At 46.4% G+C, this 19,027-nt stretch overlaps 1 protein-coding gene across 1 annotated transcript in view; it reads right to left on the reverse strand.

Annotated features, from left to right (window-relative positions):
- The window catches only part of LOC311238677 (FHF complex subunit HOOK-interacting protein 1A-like), a gene marked incomplete at both ends in the record, with an annotated part of 100,026 nt that overhangs the window by 4,892 nt on the left and 76,107 nt on the right, over positions 1-19,027 (reverse strand). Inside the window, 5 exons of the mRNA XM_084326830.1 lie at positions 840-960; positions 1,163-1,335; positions 6,016-6,463; positions 6,890-7,457; positions 15,832-15,949. Of these exons, the coding sequence (XP_084182956.1) occupies positions 840-960; positions 1,163-1,335; positions 6,016-6,463; positions 6,890-7,457; positions 15,832-15,949 (1,428 nt within the window). The remainder of the gene's footprint in view (positions 1-839; positions 961-1,162; positions 1,336-6,015; positions 6,464-6,889; positions 7,458-15,831; positions 15,950-19,027) is intronic.

The following is a 19,027-nucleotide window of genomic DNA, read 5'->3' on the forward strand; positions in this document are numbered from 1 at the left end:
GGTGATGTCAAATGGGCCATAGTATTGTAACCATAGCTATAATATAGAGTTATAATATAGTATATAATATAGTTATAGCTCTACAAACAAGGTGACTCACTCCTATCTTTTAAAGCATAGCAGTGCTACCACAGGGCCAAGGCTAATCCCCGGCAGTCAATGAGTTAATGTCCCCATGGGCCGGACAAGTCAAGAAGAAACATCACAATAAATCAAGAACAGGCGGCTGAGTGGCGCAGTGGGCAAGGCGCTCGCCACTAACGCAGGAGATGCTGGGTTCGAGCCCAGCTCTCGGCATTGCTACTGGCTTGGCCGGTCGTCATACTAACACAATTGGCAGTGTTAGAGGGTGGGAAAGCCGGTGGACCGTTGGACCGGTGGCCGGTGGCCGGTTGGACGTTGTGGACAGCGACTCCTACAGGTCGGTTGGTGTGCCTGTACAGCAGAATCAGGAAGTATCGGGGGCAGCGTGAGCCTCCCACCCGTTACTCCTCGCCACTGAGAGTTCGAGCTGTTCAGGTGAAAAGATGCGACAGGCTGCCTCCTCGTGTACCGGAGGGGACATCACAAGGCTTCTGTCCTCACTACAGCCGACCAGTGGGAGGCATAGTCCAGCAACGTTCAAGACAGGGGAGGGGAGAATTGAAGGGAGAATTGGCGAGGCGAAATTGGGATGGGAGAAAAATAGAAAATAAGGAGAAAAAAGTGGATAAAAAAAAAACAATAAATCAAGAACAAAACAAAAACACCATAAAGTCCAAAACATTTAAAATAAATGAATGCAACACTCCCAGACATACCCCACGCGAAGGTAAGGAAAAAGAAAGAAAAATATATACCTCTGATCTTGCTGTCGTGGTCTTTAGCCAGTAGGAACCTCCAGGCCTGAGACACCATGTCTGGGTAGTCAGGTCTGACCGACACATACTGCTGGATCTGAGTGCCTACTGACGCCAACACCTGGAGACACACACACACACACGCACACACACACACACACACACACACACACACGCACACGCACACGCACACGCACACGCACACAGTAGCATTAGTAGTAATACATAACTTCACCTTAAGACAAAACGTGATTATAACGACATAGACCTAGACAGATACATGCAAGATATGGTGTGTGTGTGTGTGTGTGTGTGTGTGTTACCTGATACAGTGTGCGTACTGTGGGCCGGTAGTGCGTGTTAAGCAGGAAGGATCGGAGCAGAGGTTGCGGGTACGACGCCAGCTGAGCCAGGATGCCGGTCACTAAGAGGTTGACGGCGATGGAGTTCTCCAGGAGGTTCTCCAGGCGAGACAACAGCACACTGATGAACGGACCTGAGGAGGAGGCGGTCCGCGTTAGAGGACCACACTGGTTCTGGTGGTAAACTATAGCTTTAACCCTTTCACTACCACACTACAGAAGGTTAACCTTTCACTACACCACACTACAGACGGTTAACCGTGAAAGGGTTAACACTTTGTCGTGTGGCAGTGAAAGGGTTAACCTTCTGCGGTGTGGTTGTGAAAGGGTTAACCCGTTGTCACGTGGCAGTGAAAGGGTTCACCTTCTGTATTGTCGCCCGTGAAAGGGTTAACCCTTTGGTAGTGTGGTAGTGAAAGGGTTAATCTACCAATAACTTCACACTGGAAGAGGTTGAACTACAGCATAGCTGCCAAAAGCAAAAGCTAACTAAAGCAATACACAATTATTACAAAATAATAATACAAAAGAAAGTCACTCACATGGCTGCACAATTTACCACTCAAATGAGTTTATTGCTAAATCTGTAGCGTTCACGTTCTAATAGCTGCCTGCTAGTCGGACGCCAACACTAAATAACCCTACACAGTATCTAATCTGGATTCTTCAGAACAAAGGTATAAACTCTAAAGAATGTCAGAATCCTTGTAACAATCTCTTATTTATGACACGTGAGTATCTCTCAAGGTTCTTGTTCCTTTATTTGATAGAAAAAGAAGGTTTATAGTAGTTAGTTGTGGGGCGGCGTGGCTCAGGGGTAGAGCGGGTCGTCCAATGATCGAAGGGTTGGTGGTTCGAATCCCGCTCAAGCCCATGTCCATCCCACTGCCGTTGTGTCCTTGGGCAAGACACTTAACCTACTTGCCTCGTATGAATGTGAATGAATGTTGGTGGTGGTCGGAGGGGCCGTAGGCGATGATTATTCGCCACGCTTCCGTGAGTCTGCCTCAGGGCAGCTCTGGCTGCAATTGTAGCTTACCACCACCGGTATGACTGTGTATGAATGAATAATGGACTCTGTAAGCGCTCTGGGGTCACTGGGGTGTCACGAAGAGCGCTATATAAATCCAATCTATTATTATTATTATTATTATTATTATTATTATTATTATTATTATTATTATTATTATTATTATTATTATTATTATTATTATTAACTACACCCCACTTTCTTTTTTTAAGTAATTAGTCTAGTTAGATAGAGGGGGCTATCATGCACCCCCCGGAAATATACTTCTAACCAGACTTTCTAGATTGGAAAAAAGGTGAAAAAAATGATAGGCTATGTTAACAAGTTGTCAGAGTGTCCCATGTATCATTAAGGAAATTAAGGACGCGATTATAAAAAAATCGCAAAAAGAATCTGTTTAATATATCTCAGCCAATATTGCAAATAACTGAACAAATGAGGTGTCTAGACCCATGTTTCGTGGGTCAAAGATCACAATAACACTATCCCTAGAGTGATCACATGTAAGTAGCCTATGCAAATCTGTGCCGTCAATACAAAATAATCACATTTTTACCAATTAGTTGAGTAGGAAAGCGGATACTATCATGCACTCCCTGGAAATATATTGTTAACCAGTGTTTCTAGATTGGATATTTTTTTTGGAAAAGGATAGGCTATGTAAAAAATCTGTCAGAGTGTCCCATGTATCATTTATATGCAAATTAATGACACCATCATCAAAAAATGAATGTCACTATTTCAGCCAATATTGCAAATAACTGAACAAGTAGGTTGTCTAGACCAGGGGTTCCCAAACTTTTCAGGCCGGGGCCCAGAAAATAAGGCATCAGAGAGCCGCGGCCCAATGCACATTGTCTGGCTTTTTTTTTTTTTTTTTTTTTTTTTTTTAGTCGACCAATTTTTTAAGCCAAATATCACTTCAATCCTATTAAGTTAGTTCAAGTTAGTTATTAATTTATATGTGCTATTTATGAGAGGGCTAACTTGTTGCAAAATAATAATGATAATAATAATAGCCTCATTAAAATACTATTGTTGCTTCGGTTGTTTTCAGCGTTTTATGTGCATAATCTGTTATTTAGTTTGAAATGTTCGTTGAAATAAGTAGATTTTTCGTTTTTGTTTATTTATTAAGTTAATATAAAACCATATAGTCACATTTTAGAATACAATAGAATAGAATTTTAGAATACAACTAGAAACACTGTCCTGGCCTGCTTCTAAGTTCAGTGGCATGAAAAAAAAAAATGTAAAAAAAAAATAATTTTTTTTTTTTTTTTTTTTTTAAATCATCTCGCGGCCCATCCGTGGCTGCTCTCGGCCCACCTTTGGGTCGCGACCCCGACTTTGGGAACCACTGGTCTAGACCCATATTTTGAGGGTCAAAAATCATAATAAAACTATTCCCAGAATGATCACCTGTTTGTATCACTAGTATGCAAATTAGTGGCACCTTTACAAAGAATAAATAAACACCTTTACAATGTCCGCCCTACATTGGCTTCCTATCCAAGCCCGCTCTGACTTTAAAGTGCTACTCCTCACCTACAAAATTTTAAATGGGCTTGCACCGCTCTATCTATCTGATCTCATCTCCCGATACTCGCCCGCTCGTGCTCTGCGCTCACAAAATGCGGGGCTTCTATCGACCCCTAGGGTTAAAAAGAAATCCGCCGGCCACAGAGCCTTTGTCTACCGCGCTCCCTACCTGTGGAACAAATTACCTGCCGTCATCAGGGGCGCCTGCTCTGTCGAAGCTTTTAAATCCCTGCTTAAGACTCATCTTTTCTCTCTCTCCTTCAACCTACCTTGATCTCACCTGGTCGGGGACTGACCTTTAGATTAATCTGTGTAGTTTAGTTATGGTACAGGGTACTACATGGTACCACTGGGTAGTTTACTATAGGGTAGTTTAGTTAGGGTACAGGGTACTACATGGTACCACAGAGTACTACTTGGTACTGCATGGCATTACAGGGTACTACATGGCTTACACAGCTCTACATGGCACTACAGGGTACTACATGGCACCACAGGGTACTACATGGCACTACAGGGTACTACAGGATACTACGGGGTACTACATGGCACTATGGGGTACTATAGGGTACTACATGGCACTACGGGGTACTACATGGCACTACAGGGTACTACATGTCTGCTCCTTTGCAGCACCACAAACATGGGAACTCTCTAACTCTTCCCCCCCCCCCCCCCCCTCTCCCCCCCCCCCCCCCTCTCCCTCCCCCTTCTCTCTGAGTACCCGTCTCCTGGCGCTGACCAAGGTGATGGATGCCTCGGGGTCTTGGCCAAGCTTGTAGTGACTGCTCTACATGCACCTCCGAGGCATTGGATCAGTTATTCACCGCCGTCTGTCCGTGGTCCTGTCAACTGATTAACAGACTGTTAACAGATTAACAGTCAACGCGGTTTCATTGCTGGGTTAAGTACTTCTATTCTATTCACATAATACGCTTACTTCATATATCTACTCCATTCACATATATGCCTACCACTTGTATCTATTGCTATGTCCGCCTACTACAATCTCATGAGCTGTCTAACGCCTGTCCCGTCTCCCTGTCTTCCTATGACTTGCTGTCCTGGAGTGTTGACCGGAGTGTTGGACGTCCCGTGACGAAGGCCGGGAGATTGCGACCCCCTCTGCGTGCCCCCCTGTCTTCGGAGGTTTCGTAGTGGTGACCGGAGTGCCGGATGTCCCGCGATGATGTCGGGGAGTTCGCGACCCTCTCTGTGCCACCCCCCCTTCCCCCTGTCTCCGGCTGTCCCTGAGCAACGACCGGAGTGCTGAATGTCCCGTGACTAAGACGGGGAGGACGTGACCCTCTTGCGCCGCCCCTGTGCTTCAAATAGATCCGCTATCAACTCTATCTTTAATTTTTCAAAATGTACAGTTGCTATTGCATGCACTCATCTGTGTTCACTACACACATGAGTGCATGCTTACCAACTGTCCGTCTGCAACACTACTATCACCGACATCTAAGAAGGGAGATCCCCCCTTGAACGGCCCTTCTAAGGTTTCTCTCCTCCACATTGCCTGTGGAGCTTTTTTCCCTATTGTTAGGTTTTAGTGAGTTTTTCCTTACCTTCGCGTGGGGTATGTCTGGGAGTGCTTGCATTCTTTCATTTATTTGCATTCATCTAAAAAATGTTTGGACCCTATGGTGTTCTTGTTCTGTTCTTGACTTATTGTTATGTTGTCTTCTTAACTTGTTTAAAGAAGACCTGTACGGCCCATGGGGACATTAACGTGTGTTGTCGGGCCCTATAAATAAATTTGATTTGATTTGATTTGAATAAAGCATTTTTACCAATAAAGACACTATTGTAGATGACTGAACCAAAAAAGATGTGGACTCATGTTTTGAGGGTTAAAGATAGTAATACAATTTCTGAAGTGGTCACATATATCTCTGGCATGCTTATATACAAGAGTGCTGCTTTCAATGCCATTTCTTACGTAGGTATACATGTATGTAATACGGTAAATTCGTCCTCTGTTCTGGATATCTTCTTTGTTGACACAACATTCAAGTATTTTTTTCTATTTGTATTTTGTGCCCTAAACTACTAATCATCATCATCACTAAAACAATTGTCAAAGTCTATCTCTTCGATCTCCATCTCTTCCTCCGCCTCATCACACTCGTACTCTCCAGATATATGTGACCACTTCAGAAATTGTATTACTATCTTTAACCCTCAAAACATGAGTCCACATCTTTTTTTGTTCAGTCAGTGAACGCAGCAGACGTACCTGTGAATGGAACGTCACGCCTTCCCTCTCCTTCCTCCTCCTTCTCCTTCTCCTCTCCCTCGCGCCAGTTAAAATCCACTTCCTCCACCTCCTCTTCCTGTCTCTCCCGCAGCGCCCGCACCCGCCTCTTGAATGTGCCCATGTCGCCATCGCCGTCGCTGTCCGGCTCTGCCCCCAGGGACAGCATGAGCTCCCGATACTGGGACAGGAAGTCATCGCCACCGGTCACCGTGGTTACAGGCGGGAGGGCGTCGCCGCCGGTTTCCACGTCAACGGAGGGGTCAGGTGACCCGAAGGAGTCCGTCTCTGAAGTGCGGCCGGGGCGGGGGTGCGAGTGTGCGCTGTGTCGCGTGTCACGACTCACCTGTCCGTTCAAGTTGGAGTTTATTTGCTTGTGGTCACGTTTTGGCTTCTTCCTCCTCTCCTCCTCCTCCTCCTCCTCCTCCTCCTCGTTGAGGCGTTGGGTGGAATAACCATTAGTGAGCCACGGAGTTCTCTTTTCCCTTTCTCTAAGCCCTTCTTCTTGTCTCCCCTCCTCTCTCCTCCCGGCCTCTCCTCTTCCCCCCTCCTCGCTCGTCCTCTGCCCTAGCCTGTGTGTCTCTCCTCTCCCCCCCTCCTCTCTCCTCCCGGCCTCTCCTCTCCCCCCCTCCTCTCTCCTCCCGGCCTCTCCTCTCCCCCCCTCCTCTCTCCTCCTCTGCCCTAGCCTGTGTGTCTCTCCTCTCCCCCCCTCCTCTCTCCTCCCGGCCTCTCCTCTCCCCCCCTCCTCTCTCCTCCCGGCCTCTCCTCTCCCCCCCTCCTCTCTCCTCCCGGCCTCTCCTCTCCCCCCCCCCTCGCTCGTCCTCTGCCCTAGCCTGTGTGTCATGATGCTGTTCACCGTCTCCGTCACCGTTCTCCCGCTCGCCTGACCTCTCGGAGCGCTGTGACGCACCGCGGGGTCGACCGCCTTGGCGTCCTTCTGAGCGATCAGGTCGTAGACCAAGACGTCGTCCTGGAAGTCCGACTCCTCCACGTAGGACCCGCGGATCAGCATGATGGCGCTGCGCCGCATTTCCTGAATGTGCCGGGGGGGCGCGGGAGGGGCCGTCGGAGCGCACCCGTCGTGTGGCTGCATCAGTGTCGCCGTCGACAACGAAGACTCCTCGAACATGTCGTCCCATTCCAGCTCCAGGCCCGAGCTGGCTCTTCCTGTCCGGTTGCCCGCGGAAACCGTGTCGGAGGAGGAGGAGGAGGAGGAGGGGGGGGTGGGGGACAGGGCGGCGAGGGGAGGCGGGGTCGCGGAGAACACAGCGTCGCCCCTCTTCAGTCTCCTCTCCTCCTCCTCCTCTCTCCCCCCCTCCTCCACCTCGCTCTCTTCATCTGCCTCTTCCTCGTCTGTTCCGGAGCGGTATTCCTGCAGGGTGGGGCTGGTTCCGTCGTACGGGGCGGACCACCGCAGACAGGCCCTGTGTGGAAGAAGAGGAATACAATTATCAGAATTGGAATCAGAATCGGAATCAGAATCAGAAGTAGGGATGCGGGGAATCAGAATGAGTCTTTCCTGACCTTTGTAAGCTGACCTGGGATCAGATCCCACCAGAACCTTCTCTCCTGTGTCTCCCCTACTCTGTCTCCCTGCTGGCCTGGGATCAGATCCCACCAGAACCTTCTCTCCTGTGTCTCCCCTACTCTGTCTCCCTGCTGGCCTGGGATCAGATCCCACCAGAACCTTCTCTCCTGTGTCTCCCCTACTCTGTCTCCCTGCTGGCCTGGGATCAGATCCCACCAGAACCTTCTCTCCTGTGTCTCCCCTACTCTGTCTCCCTGCTGACCTGGGATCAGATCCCACCAGAACCTTCTCTCCTGTGTCTCCCCTACTCTGTCTCCCTGCTGGCCTGGGATCAGATCCCACCAGAACCTTCTCTCCTGTGTCTCCCCTACTCTGTCTCCCTGCTGGCCTGGGATCAGATCCCACCAGAACCTTCTCTCCTGTGTCTCCCCTACTCTGTCTCCCTGCTGGCCTGGGATCAGATCCCACCAGAACCTTCTCTCCTGTGTCTCCCCTACTCTGTCTCCCTGCTGGCCTGGGATCAGATCCCACCAGAACCTTCTCTCCTGTGTCTCCGCCTAAACCCAAATACTGTCCTCATAAAATAGAATATTTATCTACTCGTGTCTCCCTCTCAGCCTTCCTACTTCCTTCCTTACTACTGGTTAACACGGTTACTACTGGTTAACACAGTTACTACTGGTTAACACGGTTACCTTGGTTACCCAGGTTACTACTGGTTACCATGGTTACCCAGGCAGTGCAACGGATTGACATCATACAGGTGACACCATTTGGGTTGTCGGGGAGACTCCGGTATGTCTCCGTAACACACCTGCTTCCCGGCATTGGAGCGGACGAGGTCGGGCATTGCCATGTCGACATCTACTGCAAATCTATATTTACATTTAGCTGACGCTTTTATCCAAAGCGACTTACAAGTTCTGTACAACAAGTCATCAGGAAGGGCACAACTCTATCAGCTGAGTAACAATGTTCATCAAAGTGTTGAGTGCTACAGTGTAGGTTAGTATATTAGGACAAGTGCATGACAGTAAGGTTAGTTAGGGTTCGATATTTGTTTACATTTTTATTTAGAAGAAGTGCGTCTTTAGTCGACGGCAAAATATTGGATGGCTGTCCTAACTGTGGTGGGCAGTTCATTCCACCATTGTGGGGCAAGGACTGATAATAGGTGGCTTCTCCTTGATGACCCTCCCGGAGCTCGGATAGGAGTGGGTCTGAGACGGCCAGAAGATGCAGAGCGTAGGGGTCTTGAGGGTGTGTAGTTAGAGACCATTGACCGGAGGTAGGCGGGAGCGGTTCCCTTTGCCGCACAGTATTTTATGTTCTAGCACTCGGTTGTATTTAAATATGTTTTAGTTAAGTATTGTGTGATTTTGTGTGAAGGGCGGACTAACAAAGTAAGATTTTCATTGTATGGCAAACTGTTTGTTTAACTGTGCACATGACAATAAACAATCTTGAATCTTGAATCTTGTATGCCAGGTTGAGGGCCTTGAAGCGGATTCGTGCGGCAATGGGGAGCCAGTGCAGGTCCCTAAGAAGTGGGGTGACACGGGCTGACTTCGGTAGGTTTGAGATCAGGCGGGCCGCTGCGTTCTGAATGAGTTGAAGAGGCTTGGTGGCAGTGGCCGGGAAATAGCTTGAGCCTCCTCAGCCGGAACTCATCCAGATTCTCAATAGTTTCCTGAAGAGCTCCTCCACATGTTCCACAGTGGTGCCCATGATGAGGTGACTGTGGAGGCGGATCTTGGACCCGTTCTTGGTTGGTGGAAGAAGCGTGGAGAGGGATGAGAAACCCTGGAGGAAGCGGAGGTGGTCTTCAGTGTCTAAGAGCTCCTGCAGCTCATGCGGTTCATGAGTTCCAGGCTCAGCTCTCTGGTGAAGACATGAGCCTTTTTCTCTATGTTTCTCTGCTTCTCCTCGACCACCTCGATCACCTCGATCACCTCTGCTGGCTTCTCCTGATGGCAGAGCGGTGAAGACCTTTCTCCTGATGGCAGAGCGGGAAGACCTTTGTGCGAAGAGCTTTCTCTCTTTTAGCTTGAGCATGCCTTCCGGGATCTTCTGCTCCAAGGTAGAGATAGATAAGTACTGACCTGTCTGAGGTAGAGATAGATAGGTACTGACCTGTCTGAGGTAGAGATAGATAGGTACTGATCTTAGTGAGGTGAAGATAGCCAATCCCACACTAAACTCTCACCTCAGCCCATCCATGCTAACATGTGTGAGGTAGAGATAGATAGGTACTGACCTGTGTGAGGGGGACATAGATAGGTACTGACTGACCTGTGTGAGGTAGAGATAGATAGGTACTGACCTGATGTAGAGATAGATAGGTACTGACCTGATGTAGAGATAGATAGGTACTGACCTGATGTAGAGATAGATAGATATGTACTGACCTGATGTAGAGATAGATAGGTACTGACCCGATGTAGAGATAGATAGGTACTGACCTGATGTAGAAATAGATAGGTACTGACCTGATGTAGAGATAGATAGGTACTGACCTGATGTAGAGATAGATAGGTACTGACCCGATGTAGAGATAGATAGGTACTGACCCGATGTAGAGATAGATAGGTACTGACCTGATGTAGAGATAGATAGGTACTGACCTGATGTAGAGATAGATAGGTACTGACCTGATGTAGAGATAGATAGGTACTGACCCGATGTAGAGATAGATAGGTACTGACCTGATGTAGAGATAGATAGGTATTGAGCTGTGTGCGGTAGAGATAGATAGTGTTAAAGTTAGAGGTTATATATGATTGCTAGTAACTGTCTAACTATGCATAACTGTTTCCACTAGAGGGCACTATAGGCGGAGTCGCTAATGCTACCGACAGGTAGAGGGTATTTAAGGAGATGTCTCCTCCCCCTCTATCTCTTCCCACCTGCCTCTCACGGAGAGGAGAACTCATGTGCTGCTGTGTGCCAATGTAAATAATAAACCACAACGATTAAAGGCTGAAGGGAGAAACCATGTCTCATGAACATATTATTGTCGCCCCATAGCCAGACTCTGTCAACAGGTTATGGGCCCAGATCACGCAGGGGCGAAATAATAAGGGTAGCAAGTTTAGCTGAAGTATAGGCTAGTTTAGCGCCGGGAGCACCGCGTGGCTAAAGGCTATACCAACAGAGCTGAAGCTACGCCTACCATCAAAAAGGCGACCAATGGAAGGAGCAAATGGCCCTCATTCAATGGAAAGGCAGAGGACTATGAGCTCTGGGAAGAGCGCATGTTATGCTGCATGCACGGTGTGGGACTGAAGACGACAATCTTGACGGCCCCCACGGGAGACCTGACGGTGGAAGCACAAGCCCTGGACGACAAGCATAATGCAGATGCATACTGTGAGTTAGCACCACTGCTCGACGACACAAGCTTGGGGCTGATATTCCGCGACACTAAAGACAAAGGCAGAAAAAGCCTGGAAGTGTTGAGAGAACATTATATCGGGCAAGGAAGACCCCGAGTCGTGGCCCTCTACATAACACTAACAGCACTGAAGAAGACTGTGACCGAATACGTCATCAGAGCTGAGCAGATCATTACGGCATTGAAGAGTGCAGAAGAAGCACCAAGCCATGGGCTAATGATGGCGATGGTGATGAGGGGACTACCGGAGCTGTACAAACCGTTCACACTCCTGGTAACACACGGTTCAGCAGACATGACGCTGGGAAAGTTCAAGGCCAAGTTACGAAATTTCGAGGCCTCAGAAGATATCCACCCAGCCGCCGCGGAGGCGGGAGAGAGGGTGCTGAAGGGCCGAGCGACGCCAAGGGAGAAGACCAGGCCCATGACGGAGCTGGCGTGTTGGCGATGCGGAGAAAAAGGCCATCGGAAAGGTAACTGCACAAAGACTGTCTGGTTTAGCTTCTGCAAATCTATGGGGCACACAGACAGAGCGTGCATGAAGAAACGCGACCAGAGCGCGCGATACGCGCATGGACAAGATGGCGGCCATGGACGAGATGGCGGCTATGGACAAGATGGCCGCTGTGGACAAGATGGTGGCAGTGGACAAGATGGAGGCGACGGTCGACGTGAGACGAATCGAGACGACGCCCGGAGAGTAGCGGGACAAGAATACTTCGGGGCGCAGACAGCATACGTCACCAGGCCAACACAGCTGCAGCAGGCCCAAAGGAAGGGACTGATCGTGGACACAGGTGCGTCATCCCACGTCATCAACGACAGGAGTCGGTTCAAGAACTTTGACAACACTTTCCACCCGGAGAGACACAGCATGGAGCTGGCAGACGGGAAGCGCACCTACGGGTTGGCGCAAGAGAGAGGAGACGCACAGGTATGCCTCATAGACAGTGAGGGGCGCCGGTGTTGTTTGCCTTTGAGAACCAATGGTTCTCGAGCCGTAACGGCACATGGGGCAGGAGCCTATCTCCTGTTTCCGTAGCGTGAGGCAGCTTGATGTACAAGTACACCCCTTGGGCATGACGCTAGTATGTCGCAAGGACTTCCCCCCAAACCAACCCTTGATGCTGAGTGTCAAGCAGGGAGGCTATGGGTACCATTTTTAAATAGTCTTTGGTATGACTCGGCCGGGCCTTGAACTCCCAGCCTCCCGAACTCAGGGCGGACACTCTACCCACAAGGCCACTGAGCCGGTGTACAGTGATGTTAAAGAACGCTCTCTACATACCCTCGTTCCCACAAGAACTATTCTCTGTAATAGCTGCTACTGCGAACGGTGCCAAAGTATTCTTCAATGACGGTAAACATTTTCTTGTAGAGCCTGACGGTACGCGATTTAACATAAAGGTGTACAAGAGAATGTATTATCTGCAAACAGAGTGTAATGACAACGACAAGTGTAATGATAATAATGATATGTGTAACGTGACTGTCAGTCACGATATTCAGACATGGCATGAGATTATGGGTCATTGTAATTACGAGGATTTACTGAAACTGCAAGCAGTGACAGAAGGCATGCACATTGAAGGTGAAAAGCGTAGACCTGACAAAGAATGTGTAGTGTGCATAAAGGGGAAGTTTACTCAATCGAGAAACAGAAATCCCACAGAAAAAGTAAAGGTACCACTTTACCGCTAGTTAACACAGATCTAGCCGGTCCAGTAAGCAACGAGTCTATAGGAGGCTTTAGATATGTACAGTGTAACTGAGGGGTTACAAAACCCTGACTGTATTAAAGATTGTGATAGATTAAACCACTACTACATATTATTATTATTATTACTTGCCAGACAGTACAGTTAATTATGGCACGGTGACAAGGAGATATCATTTACAGTATTTATTATTATGCAGAAGATACAACTGTCAATTACTGGGTCGCTCTTTTAATGGCGAATGATAGTAGAAAGTCAGCAAGTCTTCAGGGTAGTTAAATCCAAACGACAGTGGGTATTAACGATGCTCTTCTCCACGGTACTACGTTTCCACAATCACTATAATCCAACCAATAATGGTTCTACAATATCGCCGCGGTAGGTTCCAATGTGCACATGTCCAATAGTTCTGCTACTAGGCCCACCTCGTGTGCTGGCACTAATTACTTTAAGTCCACACACACTTGCTAAGGTTCACGCTAGTTACTAAACGAACGAACTGCTTGTTAATGCTGCACACCGAACGAACTGCTGTAATACGATTGACACTAAATGACGACTCTTTACTTCACATTAAGTTAGGTCGAACTTGACTCTGCTATACGCTAGGTTCCACTACTACTGTTGCATTACTCCGGACGAACTTCACGTTACTGCATTAGGTTGAACTTCACCGTTGTACTGACGAACGAACCAACAACTGTTTGCGCCCTCCACGATATATATACTTAGAGGGCTTTCTAGTGCGCAGCCGAAGCTCTTGTTTGGGATCAATGCACTGGCCCCAGGCATGTCCCAACATGTCCAGACTCGTCTTTGAACTTGTCTCAGGGGCGCGATTCTAGGCGCCGCCGACGTCAAGGGCATTATCCAATGAGGAAAGCGAATAATGCTATGATTCAAATGAAGGCTTAAAGGGATATAGCTTATATATATAAATAATATACAAGTTATATAAAACAATAAAACGTAGATTCTCAATGTTAATCTGGCCCTTCAGAACATACAGTCTTTTACAGATGTGTGTACAGGGGCAGTGTTTGTTTACTTTCTCAAAGCAAAGAGTGACACACTCCAGGCCACGGAGAAATTCCTGGCAGACGTAGCCCCTTATGGTAACATAAGATGCTTGAGGTCCGACAACGGAACCGAGTTCACAAACAGAGAGTTCCAATCACTGTTGAGAAGGAACAAGATAAGACACAAGACGTCATGTCCATATTCCCCACACCAGAACGGAGTGGCAGAGAGGGAATGGCGCACTCTTTTCAAAATGGATAGGTGTAAGCTAGGGGTTCCCAAACTTTTCAGGCCAGGACCCAGAAAATAAGGCGTCAGAGAGCCGCGGCCCAATGCACATCGTCAGGCTTTTTTTTTCTTTTTTCTTTTGCCAGGCGACCGATTTTTTAAGCCAAATATCACTTCAATCCTATTAAGTTAGTTCAAGTTAGTTATTCATTTATATGTGCTATTTATGAGAGGGCTAACTTGTTGCAAAATAATAATGATAATAATAATAGTCTCATTAAAATACTATTGTTGCTTCGGTTGTTTTCAGCGTTTTATGTGCATAATCTGTTATTTAGTTTGAAATGTTTTTTCGTTTTTGTTTATTTATTAAGTTAATATAAAACCATATAGTCACATTTTAGAATACAATAGAATATAATTTCTATTCTAAACACTGTCCTGGCCTGCTTCTAAGTTCAGTGGCCTGAACTTAGAAAATAAAATAAATAAAATACATAAAAAATTATGTTTTTTTTTTTTTTTTTAATCATCTCGCGGCCCACCCATGGCTGCTCGCGGCCCACCTTTGGGTCGCGACCCCGACTTTGGGAACCACTGAGCTAGTAGACAGTAATTTACCTAAGAGTCTATGGCATTATGCGGTGCAAGAAGCCGCTTACACCAGAAACAGGTGCTTTAATAAGCACACGGGCACCACCCCGTATACAGCACTGACAGGAAAGAAGTGTAATCTAGCTAGAATGCACCAATTTGGATCAGTGTGTTATGCCTACCTGCAGGACAGAGGAAAGCTCGAGTCCAGATGTGAAAAAGGACTCTTTGTAGGGCACGACAAAGGAAGCCCCGCTTTCCTAGTTTATTATCCCGGTAAAGGGAGAGTGCAGAAACACAGGCTAGTCAAATTTGTCACAAAGACAACAAGTGAGAACGAGACACAGAGGAGCCAGAGCTGGACTCCAGAGTAAGGTGTGAAGAAACAGAGACACCTCAGCCTAGTGTACTTAGCACGGTCGTGCAGACAGAGAGTCAGCAACCCCCAGAGGACGATGACGAGGAGCACCCAAGGGTGACGTCATGTGCCCCAAGCAGTGGGAGGTATCCCTCAAGGGAACACAAACCCCCAAAGTATCTGACAGACTATGCCCGGAGAGAAAGTGACGAGGATGACAGTACACTTACCACCATTGATTACTGCTACAGAGTAGTCAGTGGGGTACCTCAGACCTTTAAAGAGGCCATAGTGTCCCCTGAATCAAGTAAATGGGAGAGAGCAATGGATGAGGAGATGAGGTCCCTAGAGGACAACCACACCTTTACTCTAACCAAGTTACCAGAGGGCAGACAGACAGTGGGAGGGAAATGGGTGTACTCAATCAAGGAGGGTATTGAAGGCCACGACAAGTACAAAGCGAGATTTGTAGCTAAAGGTTACAGTCAGAGGGAGGGGATAGACTACAGTGAAACATTCTCCCCCACAGCCAATCTGACCAGTGTAAGGGTAGTGATGCAGAAAGCAGCTGAGGACAATTTGATTTTACATCAGATGGATGTGAAGACAGCCTATCTGCACGCACCCATAGATAGGGAGATATATATAGAACAACCTGAAGGTTACGAAAAGAAAGGAGAGAAGCTAGTGTGTAAGCTAGAAAAATCAATTTACGGCCTGAAACAGTCTGGGCGAAATTGGAACGAGATGCTTCATACATGTCTCATTGAAGATCACTTCCCACTTAGGGTTGTCTAGGACACTGTACAACTTCTCCAAAAACAATTTTCAAAGAAAATAATACAGTTCAGAATCATCAAAAAGAATATGGCAGTCAATACTACACAACAGGCAATATTTACACACCAAACATGACCTCTGCAAATCTGACCTGATGTAGAGATAGATAGGTACTGACCTGTGTGAGGTGGAAATAGCCAGCTGGGCGTCACACAGGTAATGTAGGTAATTCACATCTATGTGGAAGTCCGAACCACGGCAGTAACCAACACTGTCTCCCTCTGAGATGGACAAATCTGATAGAGAAAGGAAAGACTCAGACACAGCACAGCCTTGCATTTACAGAGTGCGTCAGTAGGTGTGTGAGTGTGTGTTTCAAAAGGCCAAAACGCCAAATTCTGTTAAAGGGGCATGCCAACATTATGGGAAATGCGCTTACCGTTTTCTCCAGAGTCAGACAAGAAGATGGATACCAATGTCCATCTACAGTATCTTCTTGTCTGACTCTGGAGAAGACGGTAAGCGCATTTCCCATGATGTTGCCGTGTTCCTGTAAGTTTCAGCTGTGATAAGTAGTAGCTGAGCGATAAACTGAAAATATACTGATACATTATGAATCTCTTACCGACCCGATTTTCTTCAGTATGTTAGGTAAACACATTCCTCCAGTGCATATAGGCCGTTTAATTTTGAGTCCCTTTATTTCAACTGAATGTACATTGACCAATCACATGTTGACAGACAAACATGTTGGCAGAGGGCCAGCATGATGGAGAATGACTGTTACTTCACTTTAAAGGAAGGAGGTATTGTATAGTATAGTTTAGATACACTAAGTATAAAAATGGCGGAGTTAAAATTGTAAATTGTATATTGTATAGTAGTGTAGCTACATAGGAACCAGTTTCTCAGGAACTTAGCATGTCTTTTTTTATCATGCACATCTTGTGTCTTACCTATTTATTTTTTTCTATGCCTATTTTATTATTGTATTTTGCACAACCACCCGCATTTCACTGTATGCCCTGGTATGTATGTGACAAATAAACCTCTTGATTCTACTGAGGTGACCGTGATGACATACTGTTACTGAGGTGAAGGTGATGATGTCATACTGTTACTGAGGTGAAGGTGATGTCATACTGTTACTGAGGTGAAGGTGATGATGTCATACTGTTACTGAGGTGAAGGTGATGATGTCATACTGTTACTGAGGTGAAGGTGATGATGTCATACTGTTACTGATGTGATGATGTCATACTGTTACTGAGGTGAAGGTGATGATGTCATACTGTTACTGAGGTGAAGGTGATGATGTCATACTGTTACTGAGGTGAAGGTGATGATGTCATACTGTTACTGAGGTGATGATGTCATACTGTTACTGAGGTGAAGGTGATGATGTCATACTGTTACTGAGGTGAAGGTGATGATGTCATACTGTTACTGAGGTGAAGGTGATGATGTCATACTGTTACTGAGGTGAAGGTGATGTCATATTGTTACTGAGGTGAAGGTGATGATGACATACTGTTACTGAGGTGATGATGTCATACTGTTACTGAGGTGAAGGTGATGATGACATACTGTTACTGAGGTGAAGGTGATGTCATACTGTTACTGAGGTGAAGGTGATGATGTCATACTGTTACTGAGGTGAAGGTGATGATGACATACTGTTACTGAGGTGAAGGTGATGTCATACTGTTACTGAGGTGAAGGTGATGATGTCATACTGTTACTGAGGTGAAGGTGATGATGTCATACTGTTACTGAGGTGAAGGTGATGATGTCATACTGTTACTGAGGTGAAGGTGATGATGTCATACTGTTACTGATGTGATGATGTCATACTGTTACTGAGGTGAAGGTGATGATGTCATACTGTTACTGAGGTGAAGGTGATGATGTCATACTGTTACTGAGGTGAAGGTGATGATGTCATACTGTTACTGAGGTGATGATGTCATACTGTTACTGAGGTGAAGGTGATGATGTCATACTGTTACTGAGGTGAAGGTGATGATGACATACTGTTACTGAGGTGAAGGTGATGATGTCATACTGTTACTGAGGTGAAGTTGATGATGTCATACTGTTACTGAGGTGAAGGTGATGATGTCATACTGTTACTGAGGTGAAGGTGATGATGTCATACTGTTACTGAGGTGAAGGTGATGATGACATACTGTTACTGAGGTGATGATGTCATACTGTTACTGAGGTGAAGGTGATGATGTCATACTGTTACTGAGGTGAAGGTGATGATGTCATACTGTTACTGAGGTGAAGGTGATGATGTCATACTGTTACTGAGGTGAAGGTGATGATGTCATACTGTTACTGAGGTGAAGGTGATGATGTCATACTGTTACTGAGGTGAAGGTGATGATGTCATACTGTTACTGATGTGATGATGTCATACTGTTACTGAGGTGAAGGTGATGATGTCATACTGTTACTGAGGTGAAGGTGATGATGTCATACTGTTACTGAGGTGAAGGTGATGATGTCATACTGTTACTGAGGTGATGATGTCATACTGTTACTGAGGTGAAGGTGATGATGTCATACTGTTACTGAGGTGAAGGTGATGATGTCATACTGTTACTGAGGTGAAGGTGATGATGTCATACTGTTACTGAGGTGAAGGTGATGATGTCATACTGTTACTGAGGTGAAGGTGATGATGACATACTGTTACTGAGGTGATGATGTCATACTGTTACTGAGGTGAAGGTGATGATGTCATACTGTTACTGAGGTGAAGGTGATGATGTCATACTGTTACTGAGGTGAAGGTGATGATGTCATACTGTTACTGAGGTGAAGGTGATGATGTCATACTGTTACTGAGGTGAAGGTGATGATGTCATACTGTTACTGATGTGATGATGTCATACTGTTACTGAGGTGAAGGTGATGATGTCATACTGTTACTGAGGTGAAGGTGATGATGTCATACTGTTACTGAGGTGAAGGTGATGATGTCATACTGTTACTGAGGTGATGATGTCATACTGTTACTGAGGTGAAGGTGATGATGTCATACTGTTACTGAGGTGAAGGTGATGATGTCATACTGTTACTGAGGTGAAGGTGATGATGTCATACTGTTACTGAGGTGAAGGTGATGATGTCATACTGTTACTGAGGTGAAGGTGATGTCATATTGTTACTGAGGTGAAGGTGATGATGACATACTGTTACTGAGGTGATGATGTCATACTGTTACTGAGGTGAAGGTGATGATGACATACTGTTACTGAGGTGAAGGTGATGTCATACTGTTACTGAGGTGAAGGTGATGATGTCATACTGTTACTGAGGTGAAGGTGATGATGACATACTGTTACTGAGGTGAAGGTGATGTC

This window comes from Notolepis coatsorum (assembly GCF_963971535.1).
Source record: "Notolepis coatsorum genome assembly, chromosome: 1".
Classification (NCBI taxonomy): domain Eukaryota; kingdom Metazoa; phylum Chordata; class Actinopteri; order Aulopiformes; family Paralepididae; genus Notolepis; species Notolepis coatsorum.